The following is a 16,604-nucleotide window of genomic DNA, read 5'->3' on the forward strand; positions in this document are numbered from 1 at the left end:
TTTAGCTATCAGTTACGTTAAGAAACCGGATTGGGTGTTAGCTTGTTTGGCACACTACTATTCATGTGGTATGTTAATGGATGTTATTGGCTGGAATTGTTTAAAAATTATGTGATAGTGAACCAGAAGGTATAAATTAAAAAAGGGCTCTTCTACCATTACGGAGGATTGATGGATATAATTTGGTTTAGCTCATTTTATGGGCTAACGGATATTCTAGGCATATATATTCGAGTTGAATACTTTTTAAGTTTAAAGTCAAAAGAGCCTGAAAGTATTTCTGATATTTAGTCTGTGCTACCGAAGTATTACTCTGAAGATATTAAATTAAGTATATAATAATCAGTGGTTGTTTTGTAAATGGCCATAGACATTTTGGTATCGTCTGGGTGAGTTTAACTGTTCACCCATTGAAATTATATGACTATTTTTGTCTACTTGAATCCAAATCGATTAATTAGCAATATTTGATCAGCGATTTAGTCTGAAAAATTTAAAATATAATTCCAGAGGTATTTAACTGTGATTAAGAGACTTCGGCCACTGACTGAGCATTACATTTTCATAATTATTTTTGTACTAACTCAGAGAATTAAGAAATAGTGTCAAGCACCTAATGTTGTTTAAATTAATTCATGAACAATTATTAGCCACCTTTGAACTTTTGAAATACAGAGAACCAGCGTAATTTCTTATTTAGGGAATCAATAATTTCTTGATTATGTTAACGTGGAAAGTATTGATTTATAAGTAACAAGTATATATAATATTAATTTTAATACTTGTAATTCTATTCAAGATAAGAGGGTATTAAAATACATTGTCCATCTTTGTTGTTGTTAAGTTTATGTGTTTCATGTTTTTAAAGAAAATATAACATAGTAAAAACCATAGAGTTATGTCCGATCTTTGGATGTTTAATACTGAGTTTATAAAGTTTATCACATGAAATATCACCAAAGTTAACGAATGTAACACGATACTGTACTATTTACATAATAATTACTATATTTCTCACATTAACAACATACCTAAACTACATAATAATCCAAAGTATATTTTCATAGATATACAGAGATAGATAGGTACTAGCAAACTACAAACAAACATCCAGAGTGATACCATTTCAGTAGGTGGATAGTAGATAACTACAATAACACTCTCAAGAAATATTGCATATTCTGCTCATTTATATAGAAAATGCTTTTTTTTTTTTGTTACAAGAAGTGTTTTTTTTTTTTTTTTGCGCATTTTAATCCTCTTCTACTAAGAAATTAGTCGCCAAGTAATTATATTAACATTTTAAAGCTAACACTTTGGGTTTAAAGGTTTAAACGTCCCGCTCGAGGGTTTTTTTTTGTTAGTCGCCCACCCAACTGATAGCGTCACATGTCGCACAAAACATGGTTACAGTTTCCACTTTAAGAGTTGCACTTCTATAACTCCCTCCTTTTTCTGTGGTACGCACTTCCAACACTTCAACACATTACAAGGATTGGATTGATAAATTTAGTAAACAAAACCTTCAAAAAATTACACGAGTAAAAGTAGTATTACCAATGCACCAGTCTAGCCATCTTTCGAAAACTAAATGCTGACGCTCATTGCAGTAACATCGCATCCGCGACGCGATAGAAATAGAAAATCTTTCTCATCGGAAAGTCTGTCGCGTCGCGCTATTGTGATTGCAGCATTGACTTCACTTGCATGCGCGAAGGGATCATTATCCCCTCTCCCCCCCCCCCCCCCCAAATAATGAAGTCCGTTCAAATCCAGTCCCTTCACTCGCTTGGTTCCGATCGATTCCTGTCTGTCTGAGCGGACCGGAGATTATCCGACCTGACGTAAAAGGATTCGCGGGAAAAGGTTTGTCCCTGGCAATGAAACATTTAGAATTGTCAGTGGCGCGACCAAGTTTTCTCCGTCATTTATACAAAATATTTTGTTTGAAACCAAATCATGCTGCCCTAACGTAAGTGTCAAATATATTCTACAACATGAACTCGTATTTGTTGCCATGTCGTTACATGTATAACTTTTAATAACGTCTGATCACATTAGTTGTTTTTTTGATTATTTTAATAATAATAATAATAATATTGATTCCAAAGTTTTCCTCAGTGTGAAATTCATGCCTGATTTGGTTTTAATTACCAAATATAACGAAGAATCGTCTCAATAATTTTTACAGAAAAATCTACGTCGAAAAAAATATTTTATTTGAAAAAAGTATGTAACTTTTGATTTTCTATAATCAATAAAATAGTCACTTTAATGACTTTCGTGTGTACACAAGAACAGACATACCATTATGTGAGGTTAACAATATGTTTGGCTGTAGGTACAATGCATGGAGTATCACTCACTCTTCCTTTATCATTCCACAATCCTAGTTTAGACTAGACTGTTATGTATGATGTATTATTACTATCATTTATATCAATTGTATCATGTCTCCAATGTTTAGTTATTATGAATCGTTTGTTTATCATGTAGGCCTACTGTTAATGTGTCATGTATCGACTCTTTATGTATCATTAAATATTTATGTATTATGTTTTGTGTCAGTGTATGGTTTGCTTATCACATCACTGCCTGAAATATAAGATTATTCCACAGTAACTGTAATAAATATTCCCCATTGACTCCCCACTTCCTCCTGTGGTATAATGAAAAGTTGTACATTTTCTGTATTCGAACGTTAGTTCTTAAGGCCCTGTTACACTGTCAAACTTTCGCTTCCAACCCCTTCCAATATGTTATATCAAATAAAGTTGGAGGGTTATTACATCATAGAAAACTTCACTAAGGTAGCAATGCTTGCTTGACACGTTGTATGACATGAGTTTCCATCAAATATATTGTATATAGGATGGGTTATAAAATATTTTGTATGTTTTATACGATCAGCCAATCATAATATTGCTTTGCTTAACCGTAAATGACGTCCGTTTCCGTCACAAAGAATCCTTAAAATGGCGAAGAACACATGGCAATTACAAAAGTTTTAAAATTTAAATAACTAAAATAATGTTAGTATGAATTTCGAATGCGAAATAACGTTATATGTGAAAAGTACCTAATGTGAATATTACTCTTAAAAAATATTGAACATTTATTTATTTATTTAGGTAAAGAACATTAATGTCAGTTAAACTGACAGAGATTTTCAAAGTTGATAAATGTACAAAAAGCATTTAAAAATTTAAAAATTGCATCCAGCTATGTGATGCATAATTTAATTTCAACATAATGTTAAAATTGAAAAAATTAATATATCTCAGACCGAAAATAAACTTTTGTTGTGTGACATGATTTAAAACATGTTTCGGGTTATCTGGCCCAATTTATTTGATGGAGAAATTTGGAAGCCAATATTTCATATATAGGTATTTGTAGACAAATATTTGACAGTGTTTCAGGGTTTTTAGATGCCAAGTAGAATAAATTAAATGCGAAGTGATGTCGCCGCGTGTAGAGTGACACTTCGCAACGATGGAACGTACCTTCGTCGGCTACACCACGATGCCGGAGTAGAGAAGCCACAGTGCCACCAGCAGAACCAGCAGGATTATGTAAGTCGTGAAAATGCTTCCTGTTTCTGTTTTCGCGGTTGGTATGCTGAAAGTCCCTGGGAAAAAAAAGTATTGAAAAATAAATCCGTGTCCAAATAGTTAAACTAACAAGTGAAAACGCCTTTTAAAACACAACTCACCAGCAGTTACTACTGTTACACCGATAGAAAGGTTTGTATGCCTGAACAATAGGCCTATATTTATTTGTTTATGTTGACACTAGTAAATAAAGTTAATTTGATCAAATATTCTTGTACCAGGAAAGATTTTGTTGACCTAACGAAATCTTTTCTTCAACTCAATTGTACATTTTATTAAGTGTACAAAATAAATTTTGCTACATGTAAAATTTGGTTAAGACAACAAAAAAAAATTTACAGCAATTAAATATTTATTTCGCAAAAATAATTTATTGGTTTGTATCAAACATAACTTTTTATCTGTTAAGTTTTGTACTAACAGTTGTGTATGTAGTACATTCCAGCTAATATAAAGAATTTTGAACGCTTGCTAAATGTCTTATTTCAATCGGTAGGAATGATGGGTAAATTTCCATTTTTTTGAATTCTAATCCCAGAGAGTAGGTACATCGAATCTACCTCTCAACTACAAATCTAGGTCACATGGGTCAAAAAAAGACTAATTCCCAATAAATAAACTTATATATTTACTTTGTTGTTAAATAATTCAACTTTTTTTAATGTTTGATTAAAGAAATAGGTTTACCGAATCAATAAATACAATAATTTTATTTGCGTGGTAACATAATTAAAAGGGAATGACAATAGCACGTACGGAACAAAAAAACACAAATAGAACAATTAAACTAACTTCAGAATTGTCAGGGATGATTTTTACTTTTTCCTTCGATATTTTTTTGAAATATTTTTCCTTAAAACTAAAATCTGGTTAATGAGTTACATTATTATTTTTAAAAGAAACGGGAAAGGGGGAGGGGGTCTCCTCCCTGTGTACGCCCTTCGGGATGGTCCACTGGTTATCGCGAGCTAATGTACCTTGGAAACGAGCGCAGGACGTGGTAATTAGTTTGATCCGCTCGAAGCACAGCTCAAGCCACGGATTCCCTGCCACCTGGCGGGTAATTTTCGAACTGGGGCGCATTTACATCGAGCGCGGACAGCTCGGCGACCGCGGTCATCGGAAAGTCGGACGTAAACACGCGGCGACAGGCAGGGGGTAGGGTTGTGGTTGTTCCCCGAGGAAATGTGTGTTCCGCCAGAGTTGGAATGAGGTTCTCGCCCACTCGGAGGACTTCGAGCTCCAAGGACGGGCGACTCGCTGCGGTTTTTGATCCGACGCGACGCGACGGTGAAACGCGTAAATTTGCAGATATTTGTACACATACACATTTGCAAGAAAACAACTGTATCACCACCAACTAATTTGTTTTTACCCAGTAATTTGTTTATCCCAGTACCTCCAATAGTTAAATTTATTGGTAAACCGTTTCCTAATTAGCTTTCCAGTATTATTAACTGTCCTCATTAATAAGCATAATACTGCAATATAAAGTCCAATTAATAAATATTCGATTTTTTTCCCCATGGTTTAAAAAATATATGTTTGAATTAAACATAAATTAAAACATCAAATTATGTGCCAATTTCTTAAGAAATACTCTGAATTATATTGAAATTTCGTATGTTTTATAGGTCTACCTATGCAAAAAATAAACATAGCAATGTGTTGTAAAAAGTTGCAATATCTTTATTTTAGTATAACATGCTATTGCTTTGCAACTGGTTTCCAAAGAAGTTTTTTGTAATAATATAGAAAAAAACTTTTCTGAATGGTCGCAATAAATTGTCGAGAATATTCCTGCTATCAAACTAATTTTTTCCAGTTATTTGAGAAACTTACTAGCGATAAATTGAACTGAAAAAAAATTGCCAGATTAAAGATTCTCACTTAAACCTTTACATAATCTAACATTATAGTCACATTTATTTCCAGTTTCATTGTGTATCAAAGTACATGTACATAAGCTTCACGTTGATTATTGATGTACTACAATGCTAATGACACGATTTTGACGACACTGAACCAGTTATAAACAAGGATAATAAGTGGCTTACAATCACTTGTAATGATTTGGCATCATCTACCAATGAGCACTTAATACTGGCTTGATATTGTGTATACAAGGGGAGAATAACCTGGAGTGAAATGCATCGATGTAATAATCGTGTCACTACACAGAAAAAATTTCTGTATCATTACACGACGATTCCTTTGGAAACCAAATGCCAATAAATAGTTTCCAATACTACAAGAAAGATAATGTAACTTTGTACACCACATGGGTATGTTTCTTTTCGTATATATGAAATACGATTTTCGAGATAATTCTAAGTATTTCTTGCGAAATTTAGCGCATATTTTTATATTTTAAATGATGTTTCATCAAGTAATTTTTTTAAACATGTAAAAAATGATTAATAAACAACAAACGGACTTTATTTTGTTTTATTATGCTTTTTAATGTGTGCAATCAATACCGAAAAGGTATTCAGGGAACGGTTTACAAATAACTTTAACCATTGGTTGTACTGGGACAACACAAAGCATAAATTACCGGTTAAGAATCTGAGCCCAGTATTACTGCAACACTATATTGTAGTGACATAGTTGTTTTTATGTAAATGTACAAGTTTACAAATATCTGTAGTTTTACATGAATATTTTTGATCCCTTTACAAAAAAATTACAGTGTTTATATCGGAACTTTTTATTAATTCTTTTTAATCAATGTCCTTACAGGCTGCTGGTCAGCTGTCACAGAATGATTACCAGAAATTAAAAAAAAAAAAAAAAATTACTGATACCATAAATATATGTAGATTAATTGAAATTTTACTAGCTACAATTAATGCAAAATAATCCAATTGTAAACCGATTTCACACAGGTTGTGTGCACAGTTGTCTGCATAGCCTGCTTTTTTAATTTCATTTTGAGCCCATTAACTGGGGTTGTATCCTAAATTATTTTTTTTCGTGTAATAATTCTTTTTTTTGAAATTATTTTTATTAAATTCATTATATAATTAAACTTATATGTAATTGTTATTAAGATGCTTGTTATTTTACACAAGTCTTTTTTTATGTTTTAATGAACTTCAAGGAGAATTTGTATGTCAATCTTAGCATGTGTATACAGTTGTGTTGTATACAGTTTTGGATGAATCGTTTGTATGTAGCCTTCGACTTAAAATACTTTATTTTTAGTAAATCATTTATAAATCAATAAAAATAAGGTTCCCCTGTAACCCTGAAAACTAATTTTTCTATGATTTTGTGAAAACCTAATTTTTATTGATTTATAAAATATGTACAAAAAGTAAAGTGTTTGTGGACAAAGGCTTCATTCGAACGGTTTATCCAAACCTGTGTACCACACGATTGCCATGCTTTCAGTACATACTAGGTTTATCACAGAAAGGTGCCTTTCGGATCAAATAAAACCATTTAATATGTCTTGTTTAGTATAGAAAGCACATTATATAAGTAAACTGGCATAGGTTTAGGTAGCTTTTTTAATCATAGTTATATTTAATTTAGTAAGGTGTAAAAATCAATTTTGATGTACAGTTTACATGCCTCTTTATGTCAATCATATAATTTTTTTATAACATGTGTAAGAGTTTCTTTAATAATTTCAAAGTAAAGTGTAAACAAACTTATTTCTGGAATTTTTTTTACTATCCTAGTTAAGCTTCCGCTATTTCCTTTTTGTAATAATGCTTATAGTTGTTGTGATGCTTTAGAAAAATACTATTTAGTTATTATTTTCCCGCAGCTGTTTAATTATTTTAACTGAGAGTGGGTTCCCCTACATCGCGCGTATACTTTTTGTTGATATTATTTAAAAAATTATAATTGTCAAGTTTGGCGAGGTAGGGGATACTGCCAGGGAGCTGCGGACATTGTGGTTCGGAAGTGGTAGTGAGCCATCCTGCCTCATTTAATTAAATACAGTTGTTTTATGTATAAATTTAAAATCATGCGCAAAAACACGAAGTATTAAGATCGCTCGCAGTGGTACCAACCTCTCCGACCCCTCGCTCCAGCTCGGGCGTAGTAGCTGTCGCTCTCAGGCATGACGCCTTCTGTTTGGTCCCCGCGCCCTGCAACACAGACACCAGGTCCCTGTTCACGGGAGCAGTTACACTAGGGTCAGGACGTGGCGGCCGTCAACTCGGGCCCAGGGTACAACCACACGATGGGGACTGAAATGTCAGCGATAAAGAAGACGGAGCGAAGGTGAAGTTGGTAATGCAGGGGGTGCTTATTGTCTGAACGTTCTCTACGTCACCAGTTGTGTAAACTTTATTCAATAAAGTGTTGTATACATTGTGTTGAATATTAGATTATTTTGATCATTATGTTTGCTCGATAGTGTTACGCTATAATCATTACGGTAAAATTTAGAAGATGTAAAATAAAATATTTGTAAATTTAATTTTGCCATTTCTGTGCTATAATAGATTTTATTCTGTAAGTACTAATTTTTTTCATTATAATTACACACTACCAATTCTAACATAATTAATTTTTCAAAGGCTAAAACCACCAAAACAATCAAAGGAATAGGGTTAAGTTTATGTCCTTTGTAGTCAAGCCGCTATGATAGTTTTGCCTTATGTGCTAATCGTCATAACCATTCATGTATTAATATTATATTTATTGTTTCTAGGTCTATAGCAATTATAATAAAATTACGGATTTCTAACGTAAAATTTATCAAACATAAAAGGAGAGTTTTTGGTAATTTAAGATAGCTGTGTTTTAGTAGAAACTATACTAGTCCAACTACCTAGTTACATGTTTCATGTAAACAATGCAAACACACACGTCGAAGGAAGAATAGTGTTTTTTTTCTGTGAAAGTAACAAGTTTTTTAATATTGCGTTAACAACCGATATTGTTCTTGAGAGTTCAGTATTCAAGAACGTGAACTCAGTATTCGTAAATTGATAAAGATAAACATAGATTTATGAAGTTCTCTTGATAATTAATTATTACCAGTGTTCCTCGTTATTTTAGGTGAGAACGTACATATTGATAAGTAAATCTGTTTTTTCTTTGTGGTTGATTTAAACCGAAACCTTTTAACCCAAAATTTACGTCTATGCTGGCTTAGATATTGAGGTCGCCGTGTTTGTATTTATTGCATTTACTAAGGAGGCCTTGTTCGTATGTTTATCTAATATTTATGTAAATAGCAGAATTTGTTTAAAATCAGCATAAGTTCTGTATGTTTATGAGTTAGCGAATAAGCAAATGTTAACTTTGTTTGGTAGCTAGGTTTTTTATGCACCTGGAAAAACTACATATTTTTTAAAGAGTCTGTACGTTGAAATTTTGATAAATACTATCAAATAATTGTATTAAACTCGATTAATATAATTTATATAAAAATATTTGACAAGAAAAAGTAACTGTGTTAAGGGGAAAATAAACATCAAATGACATTATGTTTTGATATGACAGTTTCAATGATATAAATCTAAAGCAAAAACAAAAAATAATATGAGAATGTATTAATTGAAGCTGCACTTGAGTAGGTACCCAATTAAGCTTGTTTTATTTAAGTTTACGTCTAATAACATTTTATAACAACGGTTCAATCATGCAGAAAGCATGTCTATTTCATATAAAATAACATTTAAAGTGGTTTACTTCTATAATTGATAGGAACGCTAAACAGCACAATTCCTTTAGTAGGTGGAAAAAGGGCACAAGTCTTATGGCTACCAATTTTGCTTGTATAAGTAATAGTGGCTAATGGAGAAATTGTATTTACATTGTATTCCCCTGGACTGAATATGTAATTAGAGACATCAAAACTCAATAACAACGTTATCCCAAAATGTCTTCATAAATTAACAGATATAAGTTATTTAACATTTTTGTTAAAGTAATTTTTCATAAAATTACTTAATTTGTGATACTTTAATGATTTTCTCAAGAGTATTATGTTAACAAATTAAAAACTTATTTTTAATACATAAAATAATCGGCAAGATGCCTGAAACAAAAAAAAATAAAACAAAGTAGGAAAATAATCAACATATCAGTATGCTGGATTCGAACTCATAGCGGCAACTACAAGAGTGAACAAGTTTGGTATATCTACGAAAAAAATAACCAGTTGTATATTTTGTTTCAAAATACTATAAAAATTTTAACTAAACATGTATTTCTTCCAATTCCATTTACGTTCTGCAAATGTTCAGTTTATCAAGATGTAGAAAGAAATATTTGGGAAGGTCGTAAGTTGGAAATACTGCCATAAAAAAGCAATGATCTGCTGCCGTCAGTAGCTTTATTGACTGAAGGAAGCCAAGGTAAACATCTAAGCGTTGAAAATCCATAAAGCTGGCAGGGGCCCTCCCTGTGGTTAATAAACACCAACATTTTCTCCACGTTGCTTTGCTGACACTGAGCTTGCGTTCAATATTTTATGGAGTCCATCGACAGAGTTGTGGGTTTTTTTTTTGTACTAAATACTAGATGCTGGTTCCCTTTTAGTGAAACATGAGACATTTTGCTCTGTCGTAAAATTCTTTTGGAATTTTTTTTTTAAAAAGGATATAAATTCCATTTTAAAATTAAAAGTTGTTAATTTATAACGGCATGTTTGTTTTTTCGATCATAGGAACGAAGTCTGGCCAGCGCCAACGTTTACTTCTCTGTGATTGGCGGGTGACTGCAAGAGAACTCATTGCCATTTTTGGCCAGGCAAATCGAAACACGTTTGCTTCCACACATAATCGCTGTCGATTAGTGTACCATCAGTAGACGTGTGCCTGAAAGAAACTCAACCAATCACGAAACACAGACGATGCTGCTGTTGTCGCCACGAGTACTGACTGCCGCGACGCGATGGTCGTGACGCGAATAAACCAATCAAACCAATCACGTTCGACACGTCTTGTGACACCGGCGCGACAAAATTCCATCGCGGAGGTACTGAAACGAGCGTCAGAAATTTGGAATTATATAATGATGGTTCAACAGGTGCTTTAGTAGGAATGTTGATTTATCGCGGAAATGTTTTGCGCCAGAATAGCCTGCAATCCTCTGTGACAACCTTTAGCTATTAGTTGGAAGAAATATGTTTTAATCGGCCAAGCTATTTTGCGGCGTATCACGGTGGTTCTGTATATCAGTATGTGTTTTCTCATTGGCCGAATCAAATGCGGTTCGAGATTTACTTTCGGGTCACAGCCAATAAGAATAAAAATAGTCCAAATACTGGCAAAGTGTATTGAAGTCTATCACACAGTTGAAGTTTATTTGCGTTAAATCACCACCTGTATACATTAGCGACATGTGTGTAATTTTTTAGGTTTTGTTTACTAAATTCGTTTAAGAAATAGTTTAAATAAGTTTACCTACAATTATTTTTTATAATAAATACTAAATTTTTGTTAAGGAAATCTTTTAAATCAGGTTAATTCAAACCAACTTGTAAACATTTATGGATTTCGTATATGTAGTGCGGATTAAATGGCAATAAAAATTATATTACTAGTTGTTTGTTTCTGTTTGAAACGTGGTTAAGAACCATATTTTCAAAATAATGTGAAAATTTTCTGTAGCCCCGTCTCCTTTACATTGACCTGTTGCTATTGTGATCCTAGAATTTCATTGCTCGTGTTGCTTACTTAAACAAAATCCACCTTTGGGTTACAGATGTGTATAACTAAGACTACCCATCGCGAGCGAAGGATATCTGAGAGAATCTCAGATAACTAGAGACCTTAAAAAATTGCGGGTATACTTCGCGATAGGCTAGAATCAAAATAAGTTTACCTTTATGCTGCTTCAGTGATTGGACCATAGTTTATCTGAAGGACTCCGGGCCAATTAAAAACCTTCAACAAAAGAGGTATCTAATCACGAACATCTAAGTTAATAGGTGTCACAAATCAGTAGCGAATGAGCAGGTGCAATGCACCTGAGTGCAAAGAATATCATGGAGTCAATTCTATAGGTCATTGAACTCACGAGTTTTTCCGGTCCCTACAGATAAATTATTCGTAGGGGCATGCATATTTCGCGTATCGTCTGTATTTTGTGATTGGGTGAGTTTCTTTCAGGTACATATCGTGTGTTAAAACACCAATCACAGTAATTCAATGCGGAAGCAAACGCGTCCTGAGTGTCTCGGGCCAATAAGACGACTTCTTTCGCAGACGGCCGCCAATCACAACGAAAAAACCGCTGGTGAGGGTATACAGTGTTGCAGTCTAAAAGGAGCTGAGATTTTAACAAAAATTGCCTTTCCTTACTTATTCAGCATATATTATTATATGTCTGTTATTAGAGCCAAGATTATTTCGCGGATTCATTGGGTAACAAAGTAGACTTGAAGCACATGTACATCTACTTCACCTTGATTATCGAGCTATAGTGCGTGTCAAGAGCACTTTAACCCGCCAGAAGACGTGACCTTGTTACTGACCAATGAGTAGGGGAATGCTATTTTCGCGAAAAGTTATGAACACACATTAAACTGCAGCAAGTTATACACGCACCAGTGGTTTATTCCTCGCAACTGGTGGCCGTCAAGAGAAGCAATCGCCCTAATTGACCAGGCTGTGATTCGTGTGCCTGCAGTATATACATGTAATTGATTGAAACAGAAACAACCGCAGAACAGAGAAAATGCAGCAATGTTTTGCAACACAGCTTTTCTCTAAATCTTTCCGCGAAAATGTCATTCCCCTACCAATGATATTCTAAAAATGATCTTATAAAAAAATTTTGATTTTATATAGGCTTGTTGAGTCGATCCTGGAGTGAAATTCATCTGAAAAATAATCGTGGCTCCAGGCGTTGTGTACAGCGTACAGGCATAAGTATAGGCCAAGTCTTGCATAAGTCTATGAGTCGTTTGAAACGTATATCGAGTATGATGCTTCCTGAGCTGCCTAACCCACATTAATATCTACAAAATTTGCCTTATTATTCCTCTAGAAAATCTTAAAAAAAATTTCCATAAAGTCTGAAAAAATATTTTCACTAAATAAAAAATATAATTAATAAATTTTGTTGACTTGTTGTCAAATTTGTTTAACATATGAGAAATATATCTCACAAACATAGTTAAATGCAGATGTAAATTCTATGGTGTTCAAGTGTTTTCTGTGCCTCCTTGTCTTTTTTTTTACGTAGAGAACTCGTCAATATGTATTTTGTGTTCAATGTATTTCACAAAACACTGTAACTTTTTTCTTATCGTTATTGGCTGAGGTCGGTGAGAGGTGTTTTCCCGCATTTAAAGGGACCAATGAGAATGTGGGTACCGTACTGCTGCACGCACACAATTATTCACCTTAACTCTAAGAAAAAGCTACTTTGACTATCTTGGCCCGAAATGTATTTGCGGAATACAGGTGTCCCTATCAATATGGCAGGAAATTAAATGAAAAGGATTGGGTTCTAACGTCTCATGTACATTGACGCCATTAGAGACGATGAAAGGCGGAGATATACTAATGAGTAGAGACCGGAAAAATTCGCGGGTTCAATGACCTCCAGGATAGACTCCATTATTTTCTACACACTCGGGCAAATGCCAACTGTTCATTGGTTGTTGACTTTTGAGTCGTCTCGACTGGGTAGCATGTGATTCAACACTTCTATGAGTGAGGGTCTCTAATTGGCCCTCATTACCCCAGATTAACAGTGAACCAACGGCAGAAGCAGCACTAAGGTATAATTATTTGAATTGTAGCATTTCACGAAAAGAATCCGCGAATTTTTCAGGTCTTACTAATGAGTCTTTCACCGAATAAATGGAGTATCACGAGAAAACTCACTGGCAAGAGGCGACATCTGCCACGTTTCCTTCTTCCGAAGAAGTTCCTTGTTGATATGTAGGGCCTTGTATTTTTATTGCGAAAAAATTTCTAGACCAGCTGTATGTTAAAAATTTATAGCATGTCTGTGTTTCGTGGTTGGCTGTGTTTATTTCAGGTACGTGTCTACTGTCAGAACACCAGGCATAGTCGTCCAGTGCGGAAGAAAACGCGTTCTGAATGGTCCGTTCAAGTAAGGCACAATGACTTCTCTTGCAGACGGCCGCCAATTACAAGGGAACAATCCCTATTGCAGGGACACCTTACTGGTAAGGACTGGAAAAATTTGTGGCTTTACTGACCTCCATTATAAACTCCACAATCTTCTGCATACTTGGACAAATGTCACTTGTTCATTGGCTGCTGACTTGTGAGGCGTCTCAAACAGGTTAACCTGGGATTCTTTAATTGAGGGTCTCTAATTGGCTTAGACTCCTCCAGATTAGCAGTGAACCAATAGCAGAAGCAGCACAAAGGTGCAGTTTTTATAATTTTAGCATATAACGAAATGTATCCGCGTAATTTTTCTGTCTTTGTATATAACTGGTTCGGGGTCGTCAGGAGCATGTCAAGAACACCGTAAGTTCAATCAACTTGAAACAGACGCATATGTACTTCAAGTCTGCATTATTTGCAATGAATTCGCTCAATAATCGTGGCTCTATGCTTGCGAGTAATAGAATGCTTTATTTGTATCTAATAAGCCCAGGCCGCAGGGCCGGAACTAAGGGGGGGCATGGGGGCAAATATCAGGGGGCGGCAAATTATGAAAAGTGGTTCACTAAAATAAAATGAAACTAGTCATTAAAAAAAGTTTTGAAAGTGTACATATCGCAATCAATAAGTTAGCCAAGAAATTAAGAAATTATATTTAACTTGATTATGCATAATTTGTAAATATATTCGTACTTCAAATGCGTTACTTCACTCTAAGAAACAAGTATTACCATAATTCGTGGTCTGGAGTGAGTAAAACCACTGCGATGAGAGCTGGCATCTCAAGGACCCGTTGCGCTGGTGATCACTTGGCTGAGCAAGAAGTAGCCCTTTCTCTGATAAAGACCCTCATTTTACCAGCCCCTACTCAGTCGCTCCTGTGTTTTCGTACCATGTGCATCTCTGCCTGAGGACGGGAGCAGATAGCAGTTCCCGAAACGTCGCTTGTTTCTGTTTTGGAAAAACTATTGTGTTTGTTTCGTATTTTCGTTTTGTCGTGTTATTGTCTCATTTCAACTGTTGTGCTGAATTTTTTTGGGTTCAATATTTTTGTGCTGTCATCATTTGTGGGGTTTTTATCGTTCTATTCTGTTTTGGAAAACTATTGTGTTTGTTTCGTCTTTTCGTTTTGTCGTGTTTTTGTCTCGTTTCAACCATTGTGCTGAATTTTTTTGGGTTCAATATTTTTGTGTCGTCATCATTTGTGGTTTTTTTTCGTTCTCTTAGTACATTTTTCTTTGTTTTTCTTTGTTTGTTGACCATATTCCTGTTACGGAATATTTTGTGGTGTTTAAATCTTGTTGACAACAGCAATTTTTTGCTTAATTTGTGCTTTTTGTATTTTTGTTATTTTTACTTATTTATTTATTTATTTTAGTTTTTAGTTTTCTTCTACAGAAAAAGTGCTTAGCAATGGCGTATGTCCAAAAAACTTACATCAAGTAATGATGGAAGTCATTGACAGATTAATTATGGAACTGAGAAACAGGTTTAAGGCTTTGGAGAACATAACAAAAAGTTTGGATTTTTAAGTGGTCAAATTCATAAAATGGAAGTAGAATATTTAAATTCAAAGCAGCAGAATTAGGAAACACAGTGCCGATCTTAACAAAAAAGAATTCGTATTTTAAATTGAAAGTTTTAAGCACCATGCATTAACAGTAGACTATGAATTAAAAGATGCTACAGTATCAACAATGTTGAGCCTTATATACAAAAATAAACTGGAGGAGGCACATCCTAACATTACTACTGCTCTGAGAATGTTTTTCACCCTTCCAGTTACAATTGCGTCAGGTGAAAGAAGTTTTAGTAAACTTAAACGTATTAAAAGCTATTTGAGAAGCACGATGGGCCAGCAGAAATTAACAAATCTAAGTATTATATCTATGAACACCAACGACCTGCTTTGATCATTTTTGATGATATTATTAACACTTTTGCAGCTAATCATGCTTGAAAAATTAAATTTTGAATTGAATTTCTTTGTATGATTATCAATACAATATTATACTTAATTCAGAATCACATGTTCCTTATGTAATTTTAGTACTTAATAAACTTATTGGTAAGACATTAATTTTCACTGTTGTGCAAACAATAAACAATAGTTAGATAACAGTCAATTTCATTATAATAAAAAATGTACTTAATTGTATTAGTTTTCCAATTAGTGTACTTGATAAATAAAAGTTCTCAATTATGTATAAGTGAATGGTATCATTTCAACCACCGCTTCTAACGAAAAAGGGTATTTTATAATGTTGGTAAGGAGGGGGCGGCAAATTAAGCTTTGCCCCCCCTAACAAATCTCCTAGTTCCGGCCCTGCCAGGCCGTCAACGGTGGGTGAGACAGTTGGCGCGGAAGCTAAGTCTCGCGAATGTTCGCGAGGCATCATGTCGGTTGCCAGCAACTGCGCCAAAGGGCCAATGTCCGCCAAATGGGGCGGAGCGACCGAATCCTGAAGGCATTGTTGCGGGCGGGGCGAGGCCCCATTTCACGCTCGACGCGTCGTCGAACACGTGACTGATGAGCTCGCGCATCCCCCCCCCCTCCCGCTACGGGGAAGACGAGGGTCGTTCCCCTGGGCTTCGCGCTTTCGCGTCTTGCATCCCGCTCTCGGACGGGAAGCCTAAAAGACTCCGTAACGATCCGTATCTGTGCCTCATTTCCTATGAACATAATATGATACTGACGGAATCTTACGATTCGCTGAGCCCCGATCAGTCCCGAATATACCCGAAGCTCACCACTCGTTCGTGCAACTTCGCGGTCGAAATATAAAAAACACCATTTTGCAAGAATTCGTTAATAATTAAAAAATTTTAATGCCTTTAATGTCCCTCAAGTAATCTAAACAACCTTTAATTTCAGTTACGATAACCTTAACGTGTCAAATGCAAAAAGTTACCCACCTGGAAA

General features: G+C 34.6%; 1 protein-coding gene across 1 annotated transcript in view; it reads right to left on the reverse strand.

Annotated features, from left to right (window-relative positions):
* LOC134531291 (uncharacterized) overlaps positions 1–16,604 on the reverse strand; it is an 82,425-nt gene that overhangs the window by 35,054 nt on the left and 30,767 nt on the right. The window contains exons 3-4 of the mRNA XM_063366985.1: positions 7,643–7,720; positions 3,507–3,631 (exon numbers count right to left, since the gene is read on the reverse strand). Of these exons, the coding sequence (XP_063223055.1) occupies positions 3,516–3,631; positions 7,643–7,720 (194 nt within the window). The 3' untranslated portion in view covers positions 3,507–3,515. The remainder of the gene's footprint in view (positions 1–3,506; positions 3,632–7,642; positions 7,721–16,604) is intronic.

This window comes from Bacillus rossius, chromosome 3, assembly GCF_032445375.1.
Source record: "Bacillus rossius redtenbacheri isolate Brsri chromosome 3, Brsri_v3, whole genome shotgun sequence".
NCBI lineage: Eukaryota > Metazoa > Arthropoda > Insecta > Phasmatodea > Bacillidae > Bacillus > Bacillus rossius.